Genomic DNA, 15661 nt, shown 5'->3' with positions numbered 1-15661 from the left:
TTCCCCCTTAGAACTCTGAGATCATCAGTCTCAGTCTCAGTCTAAATTGCTGGGTGATACAAGGTGACACAGAGGAGAACTGAAGCCCCATCTAAGAGTAAGCACCACTGCCAAACAAATGAGTAAGGCCATCATAGACTTCTAGTCTCCACTGAACCATCAGATGACTAGGGCCTCATGGGTAAGACCAGCAGAAGAACTACCTGGATTACTAATTCATGGAATCATGATCACAAGAAATAAAAAATAATTATGATTTGTGGTGGCTGGTTATGCAGCAATAGAAAACTGATATACAACCTCAGAGAAATGTTCTAGACCTACTCAAAAAAAACTCATGATTCTTTCTTCTGGGCTTTGTTCATTTTTTCTATCATAACACATAGCTCATATAACTATTGGTGTACCTGTATCTGTTTCTCTCATTAGATTAACAGTTTTTGAAAAGCAGAGACTAGGTTTTTATTTATCTTTACATTTCCTGTGACTACTCTAGTGCCTGGTACCTAGCAACTGTGGACTTTTATTACCCAGGTTAAATATATACTATTTCCTGAAAGGCTTTCACTTGCCTTCTGGAACTCATGGTCAATCATACGTAAAATTGTTCATATCCTCATCCTTTTCAGTTAATATTCCCTTCATCTTCTTGTTCTTTCTCAATGGCCCTGGTTTCCTACAGCTCTCTGAGGCAGTGGCTATTTTCCCTCCCATGCTTTACACACCATAGGTTTGAAGGCAGGTAAGTGACACCTAGCTTCTCATGTCTTCTTTTAGACTGTCTTCATTCCCTGCCTCTTCTACCAAAAACAATTAGCTTTGGCTCTCATAACATCAGATTAAACCACCTATACCTCTTGTTGTGAAAGTCACCTACTGATGCCTAGGGCTCTCTCATTCCATGAAGATTTTAACCATAGACTCACAATCACGCTCTCTAACTATCCCCCCTGCAGTGATTTCAATATCCACATAGTTCAGTCTTCCCAAATCATGGCCCCTTAGTTCCTTGACCTCCTCTCTTCTACCTCCATCCTATCTCAGTCATTTATTCCCATGGTCATACCTCATATCTTGTGACCACCAATACATTGCAATCCCTCCATAATCCTAATTTCAAACATTCCACTATCCAATCACCACTCCCTACATTTCTAGCTCTTACTTTGGCCTCCAAAACTTCTTTTCCACCAGACTGTAAAGTTTATGGTCATCACTACTCTTCACTATTCCTCACCTATCTCATGTTTCACTTCCATCTCCTTACTCAGTTAAAATTTAATGGTCAATCATTTCAGTTACTCTCTTGCCTCTCTCTTGATTTATTATACTCTCATACTTGCTATAGCCTTAATTAAGTCCAGCTTTCTACCTGACACATGTCCAAATCCAGAGAGCTAAATGTGGCTGGAGAAAGAATTGCCTCTTTTTAAATTCATAAATATTAATAATCTCAAGAGGGTCCTTAATGCTACCTCACAGTCAAACTCTATTTCCTTAGTCCAGACAACCTCTCTACACCCCTAGATGACTATTTCACAGCTTCTAATCTCTTCGCAAATCTAACATTTCCACTTTCTTTCCTTTCCATATTACTAAGAAAATAGAAACAATTAGGAGACTCCTACAAGCTACCACCACCCCACCATGCTTATTCGCAACTCTGTACATCTACTGTGCCTCTACTCGTCTTCCTATGAATAAATTGTACATGTTTCTAGCTAGAACAATCCAACTAACGTGCATTAGATTCAATCTCTTACCTACTCAATATCGCTTCTTAAATTTTTCCTCTATCTCCTGCAGCATTTTCCCCTCCCTAGTGAGTCATTGCCATCATCATATAAGCATACTGTCACTTTCATATTACTTAAAAACCTACATGTCCTGACTCCATTTACCTCTCTATATTTACTGCATTTCTTCCTTTTAAGGAAAACTCCTTCAAAGATTAATTATACTCACTACCTCAAATCACTCTCCCCCCATTTTGACTTGAACCCACTCCAATAAGGCTTTTTGCTATCCCCTTTCCCAAATGCTTCATGGAATGTGCACTTATCAAGGTCAGCAGTTGAATTCAATTGTTGCTAAGTTCAAAGGTTGATTCTCAGTGCTTATCTTACTTGACTGTCAGCAGCTTTTGACACAGTAGATCACTCCATTCTTCCTTGAAACACTTTCTAGAGAATCTGGCTTCTAAGAAACCATGTCCTCCTGATTTTCCTCTTCGTCTCCAGCTGCTCCTTCTGTTTCTTTCACTGACTTTTGTACGCCAGAACATGCCTGCCTTGGAGACTTAGCACTTGCTTTCTGGAATGCTCTTTTCCTCAATATCCACATGACTCAGTCTTTCATCTTCCTTCCATCTTTACTCAAATGTTACCTTCTCAGAGAATTTTTTGGCCACCTGTTCCAGAGTTGCAACACTACTATCGCCCGTTCACACTTTGTCTCTTTGGCTTTTATCACTACCTCAAATTCTGCAAATTTTCCTTATTTATTTTGTTGTTTCCTCCATTAGAATCTAAAATTCCACGAGCAGAAAATTTGATTTGTTTCATTTATTTCTGAATCCCCACTGCCCAGCAATGTTTAGAACATAGTAAGCACCTAATAAATATGTGTTGAATGAATGACCAAGTATACTGCAAAAAGAACCAGACGGAACTTCTAGAAATAAAAAAATAAAATAACTGAAATGAAACACCTAAAATCTAGATTAAAGAGAAAAACATTTTTCAGAGAACAACACAATATCAGCAAAAGAAATATTCCATGGTTCATCTTAGGAGTCTAGCATAAATTTGATACCAGCAAGGAGGGTAAGTAAGAAAAACAACAAACTAATCTTGCCATGAAAATAGATTTAAAAATGCTAAACAACATTTTATCAAGCAAAATCCAGAAATATATGAAAAATATAGTATATTATAGCCAATATTATAATTCCATTTATATAAATTTCAAAATTAGAGCATACTAACAATACAATCATCCTTCATTATCCAGATCTATTTGGTACCTGAGTTCAAACAGTGACAGTCTGAATAATGAGTTAGGAAACTTATGGGTACCTCAGTTGAATGTATTTATTTTTTAAGGTGACATACTAATATTGACTCTTTTTTTTTTTCTGGTGTGCTGTTCTATGAATTTTGACCTACATATAAATTAATTTTACCACTACACCACAATCAGGATACAGAATAGTTCCACTGTAACCTTATAAAATTCCTTCGTGTGAAATAAGTCAATCAGAGAAAGACATATATCATATGACCTCACTGATATGAGGAATTCTTAATCTCAGGAAACAAACTGAGGGTTGCTGGAGTGGGGGGGCGGTGGGAGAGATGGGGTGGCTGGGTGATAGACATCGGGGAGGGTATGTGCTATGGTGAGCGCTATGAATTGTGCAAGACTGTTGAATCACAGACCTGTACCTCTGAAACAAATAATGCAATATATGTTAAGAAAAAAAAAAAAAGAAGATAGCAGGAGTGGAAGAATGAAGGGGGGGGGAAATCGGAGGGGGAAACGAACCATGAGAGACGATGGACTCTGAAAAACAAACTGAGGGTTCTAGAGGGGAGGGGGGTGGGAGGAAGGGTTAGCCTGGTGATGGGTATTGAGGAGGGCACGTTCTGCATGGAGCACTGGGTGTTATGCACAAACAATGAATCATGGAACACTATATCTAAAACTAATGATGTATGGGGATTAACGTAACAATAAAAAATTTAAAAAAATTCCTTCGTGTGATCCCTTTATAGTCATATGCTCCCTCAGCTCTCAATCTTTGGCAACCACTGATCTGTCTCCATCACTATAGTTTTGGGCTTGTTTAGAATATCATATAAATGGAATCATATAGCATGCAATCTTTTGAGACTGGCTTCTTTCACTCAGAAAAATAACTCTGAGGTTCATCTCAGTTGGTGCCTGTATCAATAGCTCACTCCTCTTTATTGATGAATATGGGTCTACCACAGTTTGTTTATTCATTCTACACTTGATCTTAGCCAAAAGGCCGAGAAGCGATAGTTTGTTTATTCATTCACACATTAAAGGGCATTTGGGTTGTGTACAGGCTTTGGAGATTAAAAATAAAGTTGTTATAAATACGAGTTTTCATCTGAATGCACATTTTCATTTCTCTTGGATAAATGCCAAGGAGTGGGATTTCTGGGTCATATGGTAAGCATTTGTCTAACATTATAAGAAATTTCCAGAGTAGTTGCGTTTTTACCTTCCCACCAGCAGCGTGTGAGAGTTCCAGTTGCTCAATAGCCTCACCAACACTTGGTATTGTATTTTTTTTTTTTAAGATTTTATTTATTTATTTGACAGAGAGAGACAGCGAGAGAGGGAACACAAGTAGGGGGAGTGGGAGAGGGAGAAGCAGGCTTCCCGCTGAGCAGGGAGCCTGATGCGGGGCTCGATCCCAGGACCCTGGGATCATGACCTGAGTCGAAGGCAGCCGCTTAACCGACTGAGCCACCCAGGGGCCCCCTGTATTGTCAGTATTTTTTATTTTAATTATTCTATAATTTGGAAAGCAAATAAATAGCTATATTTTGATGAGAGAACTACCTAAAATTTTATCTTAATTTATTTGGTTATCTGTTTAGATATAAGGGATGCATGCCCATGTGGTAAAATTATGAAGAAAAGCAACAAACTGATAAGGATAAAAGTATATAGTGGTTACTTGTGGTGGAAAGGGAGGCAGATGTCATCCATTAGGCTCACGAGGGGCTCTAAGATACTGATGACACATTATTTAGGAAGCAGGATGTTGGGCACAGGTGGTCTGTTTTAGTATTATATCTGAAACTATAACCATGTGTTTGATACACTTCATAATTAATTTTAAAAATGTCTGAGCATATAAAACACATAAAATCCTCAAAGTAATGCAGAAAAATATTCTAAAACCACTTCTTTCAAGAGTTCAAGTACCGTGAGTTAAAAACTTAAAAGCATTTTGTAGAATTTGAACATGAGACTTTCTTAAAGCTTGTTTAAAACTAAAATACTTTCTTTAATATATCTGTGCTTGTGTACATCTCATAGGCCAAAATTGCTGATGGGCTATCCAATTCATTAGTGAGTTTGTTTCTTTCCAGAAGCATCAACCTGTACACAGAAGGGCTGGTCATGGTAAGACATTTCTGAATCACTGGCAAAGAGTAGCTTCTGGAAACCATGACCAGAACTCGACTTTGTTTAAGAAGCACATTGAATGTATCATCTTTACTAGTCACAAATTCTTAGACACACCCCAGGGCACAATCAAGATATACAACTCTTCAGCAGCCTTTCCTATTGCCACCAACACTTGTAAGGAGAATGTTTACCTGTGACAACACTGGGAATTTTGGAGAGAAAGCTCTTGACTGTTCTGATGGGCACACCACCTGTCTTGTCATCTTGCATCTTTGTAATGATGTCTTCAATCTGAAAGAGGATAAAGAAGTGTCATTTCTTCCCATAAAGTAATAGTTTATTAATAGCCAAAAGGAACATGTATGAACAACAGATATAAAAAAAAGCCTCCACCTAGACAGCCAATAAACATAGTAGCAGGATCTGCAATAAACCAAGCACTGGGAGTGGGTGGGGAGGCCATGAGGTTATATATAAGAGCATAAAGCATAGTCTACAAGAACAGACTCCTAGATCAAGAAGGTAAGGAAGGAGAAATATTAGGATTCCTAATGAAATCCAACTTGTAATTCAGTATGCAATGAAATTCCTCCTTTCCCCCAAATTTGGTTTATACATGGGCTGAACAATATGAACCATCTGGCCTTTGGGACCAGTGCAAGATCCAGGCAGAATCACACAGGAGAAAAATACATACTGTAAATTAAGACATGGAAAGTTCTAATCCAGAGAAATTAGAGGACAGGTTTCAGTGGTTGGTTGTGGTGGTGTGAGGGTGGTCACCTTATGCCAGGATTAAAGTGGAACAAGGACAGAATCTTCTCCTTTTGGACTAAAGAAGACCACACTGCCAAAAGAAAGTCTATGGTGGGCTGTGGCTTGAAGCCAGTGAGATTTTATTAATAAAACAAGATATTATGTATATATGTTGAACACAGAACTGAGAGAGAAGATGGATTACTAAGGATGTAGGTGCATATATTGGGAAACCAATTTGTAGCTAAGAATTTACAAGCCAGATGTAATTTCCTGGGCAGAAAGCTTCAGAATAGGATACAGAACAATCTGTGACAAGGACATAGATCTTATTGTTCGGGGACTTGGGGGTAAGGAGCAACTGGAAAAGGAGAGAAGATGATGTTTAGTTTTATCACACATCTTGTTCCCCTAAGCAACAGAATATCTGTGAAACACCAGGATGATCCTCTGAGTGCATCCATAAAAGATGCACATAACTTTAAGTCTAGAGATTTAAAACTCGAGCCCATCTAGTCTAACATAGTTGTATTGCAATTTGAGGTTGAATTTCTCGAAGTCACATGGCAACTTGTTTGATAGATATGAATACGTCATTAGAGACTAGGTTAGGATACAGAATAACTTAATAATAATATACAATAGCTAAAATATATTAAGAATTTACTATGTGCTAGGTATTATTCTAAGTATATACACATATTATCCTATTTAATCTTCATGATTACTTCACAAGCTAGATTCCACTGTTATCCTCATTTTTCAGGTATCAAACCAGGGTAAATCAGGTTAGGTTTTTCTAACAAATACCCCTCAAAATCACAATGGCTGAGTACAACCAAGTTTATTTCTCTCTCAGGCTTCAAGTCTATCACAGGTCACCAGGGGGACTCTGCTCATTGTAGTTACTCTGAGACCCCAGGCTGATGGAACAGCCACCATCTTGAATGTTGCTCATCATTGTGCTAGAGGGACAAGAGAGAATTCTGGAGAATCTTGCATTGATTATTAAATGTTATAGCCAAGAAGTTATATATAACACCTTTGCTCACAATTCTTTAGCCAAAACTAGTTCTATGGGACCATGCTACCACAAAGGAGCCAGGGGGTCCAGTTTTCTGGGTGCCAGCAGGAAAGGGGAACTGACCATCTGTGAGCAGCACCAATGACCACCACAGAAGTTAAACAACCGTCTCAAAGTCACACAGCTACCCAGTTGCGTTTAAACACAGCCACAGACTTCAGGGCTCAGGTTTCTAACTCCTGGGCTGTGCTACCACTCAATAAGATTCCCAGAAAAGCAGTCAAGCAGGAAGACCACTTTCCTTTGGCTATTTCTGGATTTTCCTGAGAAGTAGTGATAATGAGAAAGAATCTTAAGCTCCTGGCCCTTTAGGGAGTGGATGGATATATCATGCTAAGAATAAAGGTTAGTCTCTGAAGACCTGCATTCTGTTAAAAGACAGGATAAGAAGACTTTTCATCCACACTCATATTAATCATCTCAGCTAGTGCCCTGCCTCACTGCCCCTAAACTTAACCCAATGATTTAGAGTAGTCTGAGTATTCCTTACTGACAGTCAAGGAGAGTTATTACTAGAAAAAAATGGTCATATTTTCAAAGTAATCTATGCTTTCGATCCGGTGTGCTATCTGAAACCACATATATCAGTTACGTTGATGCTTTTTATAGAATGGACTCAAAATCACTGGGAATTGGAGGGAAGCCAATATTTCAATTCAGTTAGACTCCTGACTTGCCATTAGATGACAGTAATTTCCAGTCTCTGCTGACGTGGGCTGGATTTAAGGACTGGCTGTGCTGAGGAATGCTCCACAGTTCTTTTCTTCTATGCTCTGTGTAGTCATTTCATCACACCACCGAATTTTAAAAGGATGTATTTATTAAAGAAGACCTATCTTCTCATGCGGGTTCACAATGTGCCAGGAGGTATATTATTTATCAGAGGTTACAGCCAGATCCAGAGGACAACCCCCTTAAGTGACCAGAAAGGGAATTACATTGCAGCAATAGTTTACAACACCAGAGGTGTTGAAGAATGTTCATTGGTCCCCAATTCTCGACTCCTCCATAGTATTAATATTTACCCAATTCTATGCCCTGGCCTCACAGTGGGCGGAGAGTCCGCCCCTTGACTTTTGGGCTTGGCCATGTGACTTGCCTGGCTAATGGGAGGATACTGAACATCATGTGAGCAGAGGCTTTCAATGTACCTGCATGGTCATGCTCACCCTCTTCTCTTGCCCTCCTGTATCAGATAGTTTTTGTTCCAAGGAGGGTGAGAGACATCTGGAGCAGAAGGGACCCAACCTACAGCTAGATAGGTCAAACCTCAGTTGATGTGCCCACTCAGGAGCTTATTGTTGTAATCCCCTGAGTTTGGGTGGTTTGCTATGCAGAAAAATTGTGGCTATAGCTTCCTGATACAAAGGGGCTCTAAAATAAATGCACGGATCAGAAATTGCTGAAGCCACACAAATACTTAGTAATAAGAATCAATGAGTCCTTGAGGTGGGGCATCCTAAAATCCAGTGCTTTTTAAGGATGCAGAAATTCCAATTATACCATCCACCATTTACTTAAAAATTCTTAGGGCCTATACTCTTCTGTAGCCCATTCTGTTGTTGTGTTAGGAAAATTTGTAATAGCTGAGTTTGATTCTGGAGGTTGGTGCTCTGCAACATCAGCTAATCATACTACTTCCAAATTTTTTTTGGTCATGGTTTCTGGTGAAATGCTAAGAGTACCGACCTACCAAAAAATCCAAAGTGGGCTCCCAGGGGTTTATATACATTATAATGGCAAACATTTTCAGAACGCTTACATATGATCAACGCTGTCCTTGGTATTGTTTAAAATAAAGTATATAATTTATTTCTCAGTCTTAAAAGTTACTTAGTAAAGGTGTTGAAATTTAGGCTGAGAAAGGTTAGGGGGATTTACCCAAGGACAAATGGCTAATAAGTGGCAAAGCCCAAATTCTTATCCAACTCTTCTTGACTCTAATGATGCCCAAGCTCCACCAAATCCAAGATTCGCCTTAGTTTCAACCAGTGTCTGCAGACATGCTCTTTAAATACAAGGCACTTAATACCGTTTGCATTGAAGGGGAAGTTTAGCTCAGTCCTAAGGGGGTGGAAAAGGAAAGAGAGAAATCGATCCAGATAATCAGATTATCAACCATCTCAGGATTTATTTTGGTCCAATGACTGCTGATGCCTAGCTGCTCTGTGTTTTTTCTCTCTTTGTCCTGGAGACTTGGTGAGCTTTATCTTCTACTCGTAGATCACAGCTCCTGGGACTGGGGAGATGGGAAAGTATCTACTTATAGTTTCTTGGCTATTCAGTCCCATCTAAATTTTAATACTTTTGTTCCTGGAGAAGAGCAACATCAATTCCCTGACACCCTTTAATATGAAGCTCCGTGTCATGAGGGAGAATGTTGGACCTCAGTTTCCCTGTGCCAATCAATACGGCCCTTATTTGACAGCGAGTGATGCAAAAAACCTCTTTGGCCCGCTCAGCAGGTTCTGCCTGGATGAGTCCCAACAACCAGGACACCCTCCTTCAAAGGAGCTCAAAACTCAGCACTGACATGCAGGTAGAACATTCTTCCAAACAGCAGGACGAATGGAAACCATTACACCATAGGGTGGGTTTCCTTTGAACTGAGGAATGTCATGAGACAGTAGACAGAATTCACTGATAGAGCTGTCGGGGGTAAGAGAGGGGTGAGGAGAAGCAACCGTCTCTCCACAAAGTGAGGCCACAGCAGGACTGCAGGAAGAACCCTGGTCTGAGGCCCAGGAGAAATGTTAGCCTCAGCTTCACTGATTTGCTGTGTCAACCCTGGACAAGTTCCTTAACCTCTCTGGACGTTACTGCCCTCATCTCTACGGTGAGAGGCCCGGTTGCTAAACGAAGATTTCTAGTTCTAAGACACAAGAGGCTTCTCCGAGTTGACAAATGCAAAGCTGTGTCTGCAAGGAAAGATCAGGACGGGCAGTCAGGCCTCTGGGTCCCCATTCTCCACGCTGCCATCTGCCTGGTGGCTCAGAACCACGCAGAACCCTTCCCTGGGCTGAGGTGCAAGGTGGCATGCTGAGCAGGACCGGGGAGTTTTGATGTTTTCAGAAATCATTTTGGACAAATGGCATTAGAAGCCAGAGAGAGACATGATCCAAAGAGGCCCTGACACTGTTCCTTACTGACCAGTCCATGCCTGCTCATACAGATGGCGCTCCTAACAGGAAGGACAAAGGGCCAATGTTAGTTTTGTTTGTGTAAATTAATTATCCAGTGAACCAATTTATTTAGCCTGTCCAATTTTTCCTCAGTGGAAGATTTAAAAAACTTCAAGAATAGGCAAACTATATTACTATTATTTAAAAAATATATATATATATCCACCACAACTTTAGCAAAAAATGTATGCCTCAGGCATGAAGTTCTTTTTTATTGAAGCATTTCATCTTGACTTTGCCATCAATTGCCTATTTCTCACTACTAATGCCTGTCACTCCAGCTCCTGCATTTCATTAAAGACCCCTTTTGTTTTGGTGTCTGTGAAGGAGTGAAAATGACTCTTTGGACACATCTTATCAACCCAGAGGCAGCAATCAGAGCTGGCAAATGATCATCATATTTCTTAATCCAAAATGTGTATGCTTCCCTGAGCATGCTCCATCCCGTATGTGTTCCATAAGATCAGGCTATCTTTCATTCCTTTTTAAAAAACATAGCACACTGCTACTCTCAACTTATAAATGGACTCAGCTTCACTTACTGGGTTACTGGACATTTATTGAGCGCCTACAAAGTGCCAGGTGTAGTTTTTTTTTTCTACTGTGCAGAAGTGGGTAAAAGACAGTCTGTTCCCTTTCATCATGGACTAATACATTTCAGAAAAACTCAGGCATTGAGGCTCCAAGTTAAGGATGTGGCAGCAGAGCCACGAATGGGCTCGAAAGGGGCTTGCCAGTGAAACACAAAGCAGTAAGGAATACTACTTCCAGAGGTCATCACAAGGGGACCCCCCTCCCTTTTTCACCATCCCGTTCAAAAGACGATGATGTCAAAGACAGGAGGGGAATTCTGAGAGTCCTGGCTATGACAATGATTGAAATGCTTGTTCATTTGTTTTCAGTTAAACTTACTTTTGAATCATAGTTATCAGTCTGAAATGCTTTTGATAGAAAGCAAAAAAAAAAAAAAAAAAAAAAAAATTCAACCCCTAAACATGGGGGATTATTTTCCCCACATAACAGGCAATGCGTACGTGGGTGCCTGGTAGCGTTAGCGCAGTTATACAATTCTATGTGAACCACCATCATGGACTTTCCCTCGTGCTTGCCAGACAGCTGCCCCAGCTCTAGGCATCACATCTACATGAAATAATAAGGAGAAAGGCAGGAAGAAGGGCAGAGTGTTGGTACAGCTGTTCTTATTCTTTTTATCCAGAAAGCATATACCTTCCCAGAAGATGCCAACAGATCTCTGCTCTAGTCTCATTGGCCAGAGCAGGGTCACATGGCAAAAGGAGCTGGGCAAAGGGTATTCAGCTTATCCAGCCTCCATACCCCATGGAAGCACGGGAAGAGGGGAATGGAAATGGCGTTGGGTTAACCAAATAACATTGTCTGGCACAAAGATCCTGTATCAAAGAACATTCAAAAAGGATGGTTGGGCAGGCCTGATTCCTCTCTGATCTGTTCTCCATACTGCAACCCATGTGATACCCTTGAAGGAAAAAATTCATCATTTAACTCCCCTGCTTAAAATCTGTCTGTGGTTCTCAGTGCTTATTCTGTTATAAGCTCTAACAGGACCCTCTATCTTTTCTCTATGTCAATTATCACTTTAACTTGTACTTGCATTTCCCCATTAGACTATTTTTCTCATCATTTGATCCTAATAGTAGGTGACCAGTAAATATTTATTGATGAATAATTGAATGAATGACATGAGTGCTATATTCTTCTTTCAACTGAAGAATAATCGACATACAATATTATACTAGTTTCAGGTGTACAACATAGTGATTCAATATTTATATACATTACAAAATGGTCACCACAGTAAGCCTAGTTCCTATCTGTCACCAGACCAAGTTGTTACAATATTATTGACTATATTCCCTAGGCTGTACATTACATCCCCTTGTATTATTTATTTTATAACTGGAAGATCGTACCTCTTAATCCCCTCACCTATTTTGCCTATCCCTCTACCTCCCTCCCCTCCGGCAACCACCAGTTGGTTCTCTGTATCAGTGAGTTGGTTTCCATTTGTCTTGTTTGGCCATTTGCTTTGTTTTCCACATATAAGTGAAGTTGTATGTCTTTCTCTGTCTTATTTCACTTAGCATAATAGCCTCAGGGTCCATCCATGTTGTTGCAGATGGCAAGATTTCATTCTGTTTTTATGGCTGAGTAATATTCCATTGTGGAGATATATGTATCTATAGATATATATCTCATCTTTATCCATTCACCTATTGATGGACATTGAAATTACTTACATATCATGAGTACTATTTTTTTTTTCTTTTTTTTTTTAGAGGGATAGAGGGGTTGGGGAGGGGCAGAGGGAGAGGAAGAAAGACAATCTTAAGCAGGCTTCACGCCCAGCACAGAGCCTATGTGGGACTTGATCTCAGGACCCTGAGATCATGACTTGAGCTGAAATCAAGAGTTGGACGCTTATTGACTGAGCAACCCAGGCACCCTCATGAGTATTCTATCCTCAAAGAACTTTATCTTGGATTCCAGCATTAAATGGGATGCTTAATATATTAGGGTCTGCATTTTAAAGTGAACTTGGTATTTACATTTTTAAAGATCATTCTGCTTTGGAAATGGATTAAATAAACAGAAATCTCAAGATTCCATGAACCTTAGCAACAATGTTCAAAGAATTGCTCCATAGGCACCCAAGTATCAGCTGAGCTTAGAGCAGCTCCCCAGTGTACTGTGCTTGACATCATCCACGGGCAACGCCAGGGTAGAAGGATAAAGTAGTGTTACTTGTTCTATCTCCTGGAGGCTTATTTTTATGGTTTTAACATTACTGTATGTAGTGCTTCATAAATTGCTTTTATGGAAAACATTTCCCCCCATTTAATTGAAGAGGAAAACAGACAAGAATGATGTTCTAGGTCAGTGAACAAATGGCTTGTTGATGATATTTTAGGGCAAATGACTTTCCCCTCAGCTTGGCTGGAATAGCAAAGCTTTAGAAGGCATAGTGTCTCTTGTATAAGAATCTATTGTTTGCTCGGAAATATGAGTGGAGCAGGTCCTTTGGGTGAGCCATGGAATAAGGAATCTTGGACTGCAAAAGGCCAGCTACAATGCAAATGAGGAAAATGGACACTGATCAATAAAACATTCTAGCAATGTGAGAGGACCTAAAATCTCTATTATAATCTTCTCAAATTGCCCTAATTTGTGTGCCATCTGCTTCTTATTCTACTCCCTTTATAGAGAAACACACTGATACTTAGGGCAAGCAAATTGTCCAAGGCCAAATGAGGCTGTTGAATAATGAGAACACGGGTTATCAAACCTAGGCGGTCTTGCCCCAGAACTGGCTCTCTGGATCCCTATACCAGCTGCTAGAGCAGTTCCCAAGCAGACCCCAGTTCACCTAAGGCTTTAGCAGAGTGGAAGAAAAGGCAGAAGATGGGGCCACATCCTATGCTTAAAAGTTTAGTACACAGTGTGGAAGGCAGAAGAAATGATCCCCTCAAAAGTTGTCCACATCCTACTTGCTGGAACCTGTGAATCTGTTACCTTATGGCAAAAGAGAATTTGCAGGTGTGATTCAAGTAAAGGCCCTTGAGATGGGGGCATGATTATCCTGGGTTATGCAGGTGGGGTCAGCCTAATCCTATGTGTCCTTGAAAGATGAGGACTCTTCCCAGCTATAGTCACTCAGAGAGAGCTGTGACCATAGAAAAAATGTCAGAGAAATGAGACTCTGTTGGCTTTAAAGATGAAGGGAGGGACTACAAGGTAAGGAATATGGTGACCCTAGAAGCTGGAAAAAGCAAGAAAACAAATTGTCCCCTAGAGCCTTCAAAAGGTATGCCCTCCACCCCAAATCTTGATTTTAGCCCAGAAACACCCATTTCAGACTTCTGACAACTAGAACTGTGCAATAGTAAATTTATCTTGTGTTAAACCATGAAACTTGAGGTAATCTGTTAGAGCAGCAATAGAAAACTAATACATACAGAGTGACCCCTACTCATGAATAAATGTTTGGAATATCATCATTTTACATTGTTTCCAAACCAGATTAGAATTTTGTCCTCCTGGAGAGGAAGTGGGTGGATTTCCTCACATTCCACTGCTCTCTGTTCCTTCTGAATAGCTTAACAGCCAAACCAAGGATTTGTGGTTGTCTGCTTGGGGGAAGATGTCAGGGTTGAGGACAGCAAAAACATCTGTCTATAACCTGAAGTAATTGTTTCCATGACATTTTAAACACTTCAGTTTCTGGTCTACCTGGGACCAATTAGAAGATGGGTGGCTCAGAGGTTACTTCCAAAGACTTCTTAAGTGAGTCACAGTAGCCCATTAATTAATGCCAACACCACATTCTATACGTGGAAAAACAAATATCCTTTTTTATTTCCATCTCAAATTTTATCTTGCCACATTCTTCAACCTGGCCTACGATATCTTTGTTCCAAGGAAAAACCGGTCTATCCAGTGTCCTGGAATATGACTACAATTTTTTCCTCCTGGAGAGGAGCAAGGAACATAACACCTGTCCGTCTGACCCCAAGGACACCCTGGACTCTGAAATCACTCGTTCTTTCTGGCTCACTTCCTTTCTGACTCTACCTCAACACCTTGCCCTACTCCAAACTGAACAACTAAAATGGGAACTGGAGTGAATTTTGGGGCTTGAAATAATTTATGTAAGTTATCCCCTCCTCAAAAACCTGCTGTGGCTCCCTCTTGCTACAAAATAAACGCCAGGTTTCCTACTAGGGAATTCAGGGTCCTCTATTATTTGGTGTCGAATGACCTTTCCAGCATCAGCTCCCAGAATGCTTTTTGTTTCTGGACACTCCATCTGCAAACAACTCCCAGCACGCTCTCCTGGCTCACTCTGTACTTCATCTACCCACTGCAAACCCTGCCGGGTCCTAGTCATGCTTCCAGGCCCTGTTCAAAAGCCCCTCCCCTAGGAAATGGCCCTTGATATTACCAGTCCATGTGCACACATATGTATTATAAATTGTCTATAAGGGCATTTTCTTTGATTATCCCATTCTTCATGTCTGATGCCCCGAACTGCTCCAGTGAGCGCACGAGTCACCCCTGAGGGAGGAAACTGAGACAAATCACAGTGTGGGGGACCCTCCCTTCCAGAGGGGCAAAATCAGGCAAAGCGGTCCTAAAGGAGAAACAGAAGGTGAATCATTCCTTATTCCAAGTATATTTGAACACTCACGATGCACCAGGTGCTGGGAAACCAGACAGGCAGGTCCTTCCTTTGGTGCTCACCTTTTAGGGGAGAGGCCCCTCTGGATGTTTCATGAGCCTGAGGAAGAAGGGGTACAGTCCCCCAGGGGGCCGTGCCGAAGATGGTGCTGTACCACCACCGACCTCAGACAATTCCTGCCTCTTCTCCTGAGGAAGCCCCTGAGCCCCCGCGTGTTGCATCCTGGAGTCTTGCTGGATCCTGTGGGACAGG

At 40.7% G+C, this 15661-nt stretch overlaps 1 protein-coding gene across 5 annotated transcripts in view; it reads right to left on the bottom strand.

Moving 5' to 3' along the window:
* The window catches only part of RGS6 (regulator of G protein signaling 6), a 549755-nt gene that overhangs the window by 168895 nt on the left and 365199 nt on the right, over nucleotides 1–15661 (bottom strand). For all 5 annotated transcript variants that reach the window (XM_045901123.3, XM_064571279.1, XM_045901122.2 and 2 more), the window contains exon 3: nucleotides 5364–5463. In XM_045901123.3, coding sequence (XP_045757079.1) covers nucleotides 5364–5463 — 100 coding nt within the window. The remainder of the gene's footprint in view (nucleotides 1–5363; nucleotides 5464–15661) is intronic.

The sequence above is a fragment of the Mirounga angustirostris genome, unplaced genomic scaffold (genome assembly GCF_029215605.1).
Source record: "Mirounga angustirostris isolate CCGP_5_RB_7025 unplaced genomic scaffold, mMirAng1.0.hap1 SCAF_9, whole genome shotgun sequence".
Lineage (NCBI taxonomy): Eukaryota > Metazoa > Chordata > Mammalia > Carnivora > Phocidae > Mirounga > Mirounga angustirostris.
The sequence above is the reverse complement of the archived record's forward strand: the minus strand, read 5'-3'. Positions and strand labels throughout refer to the sequence as shown.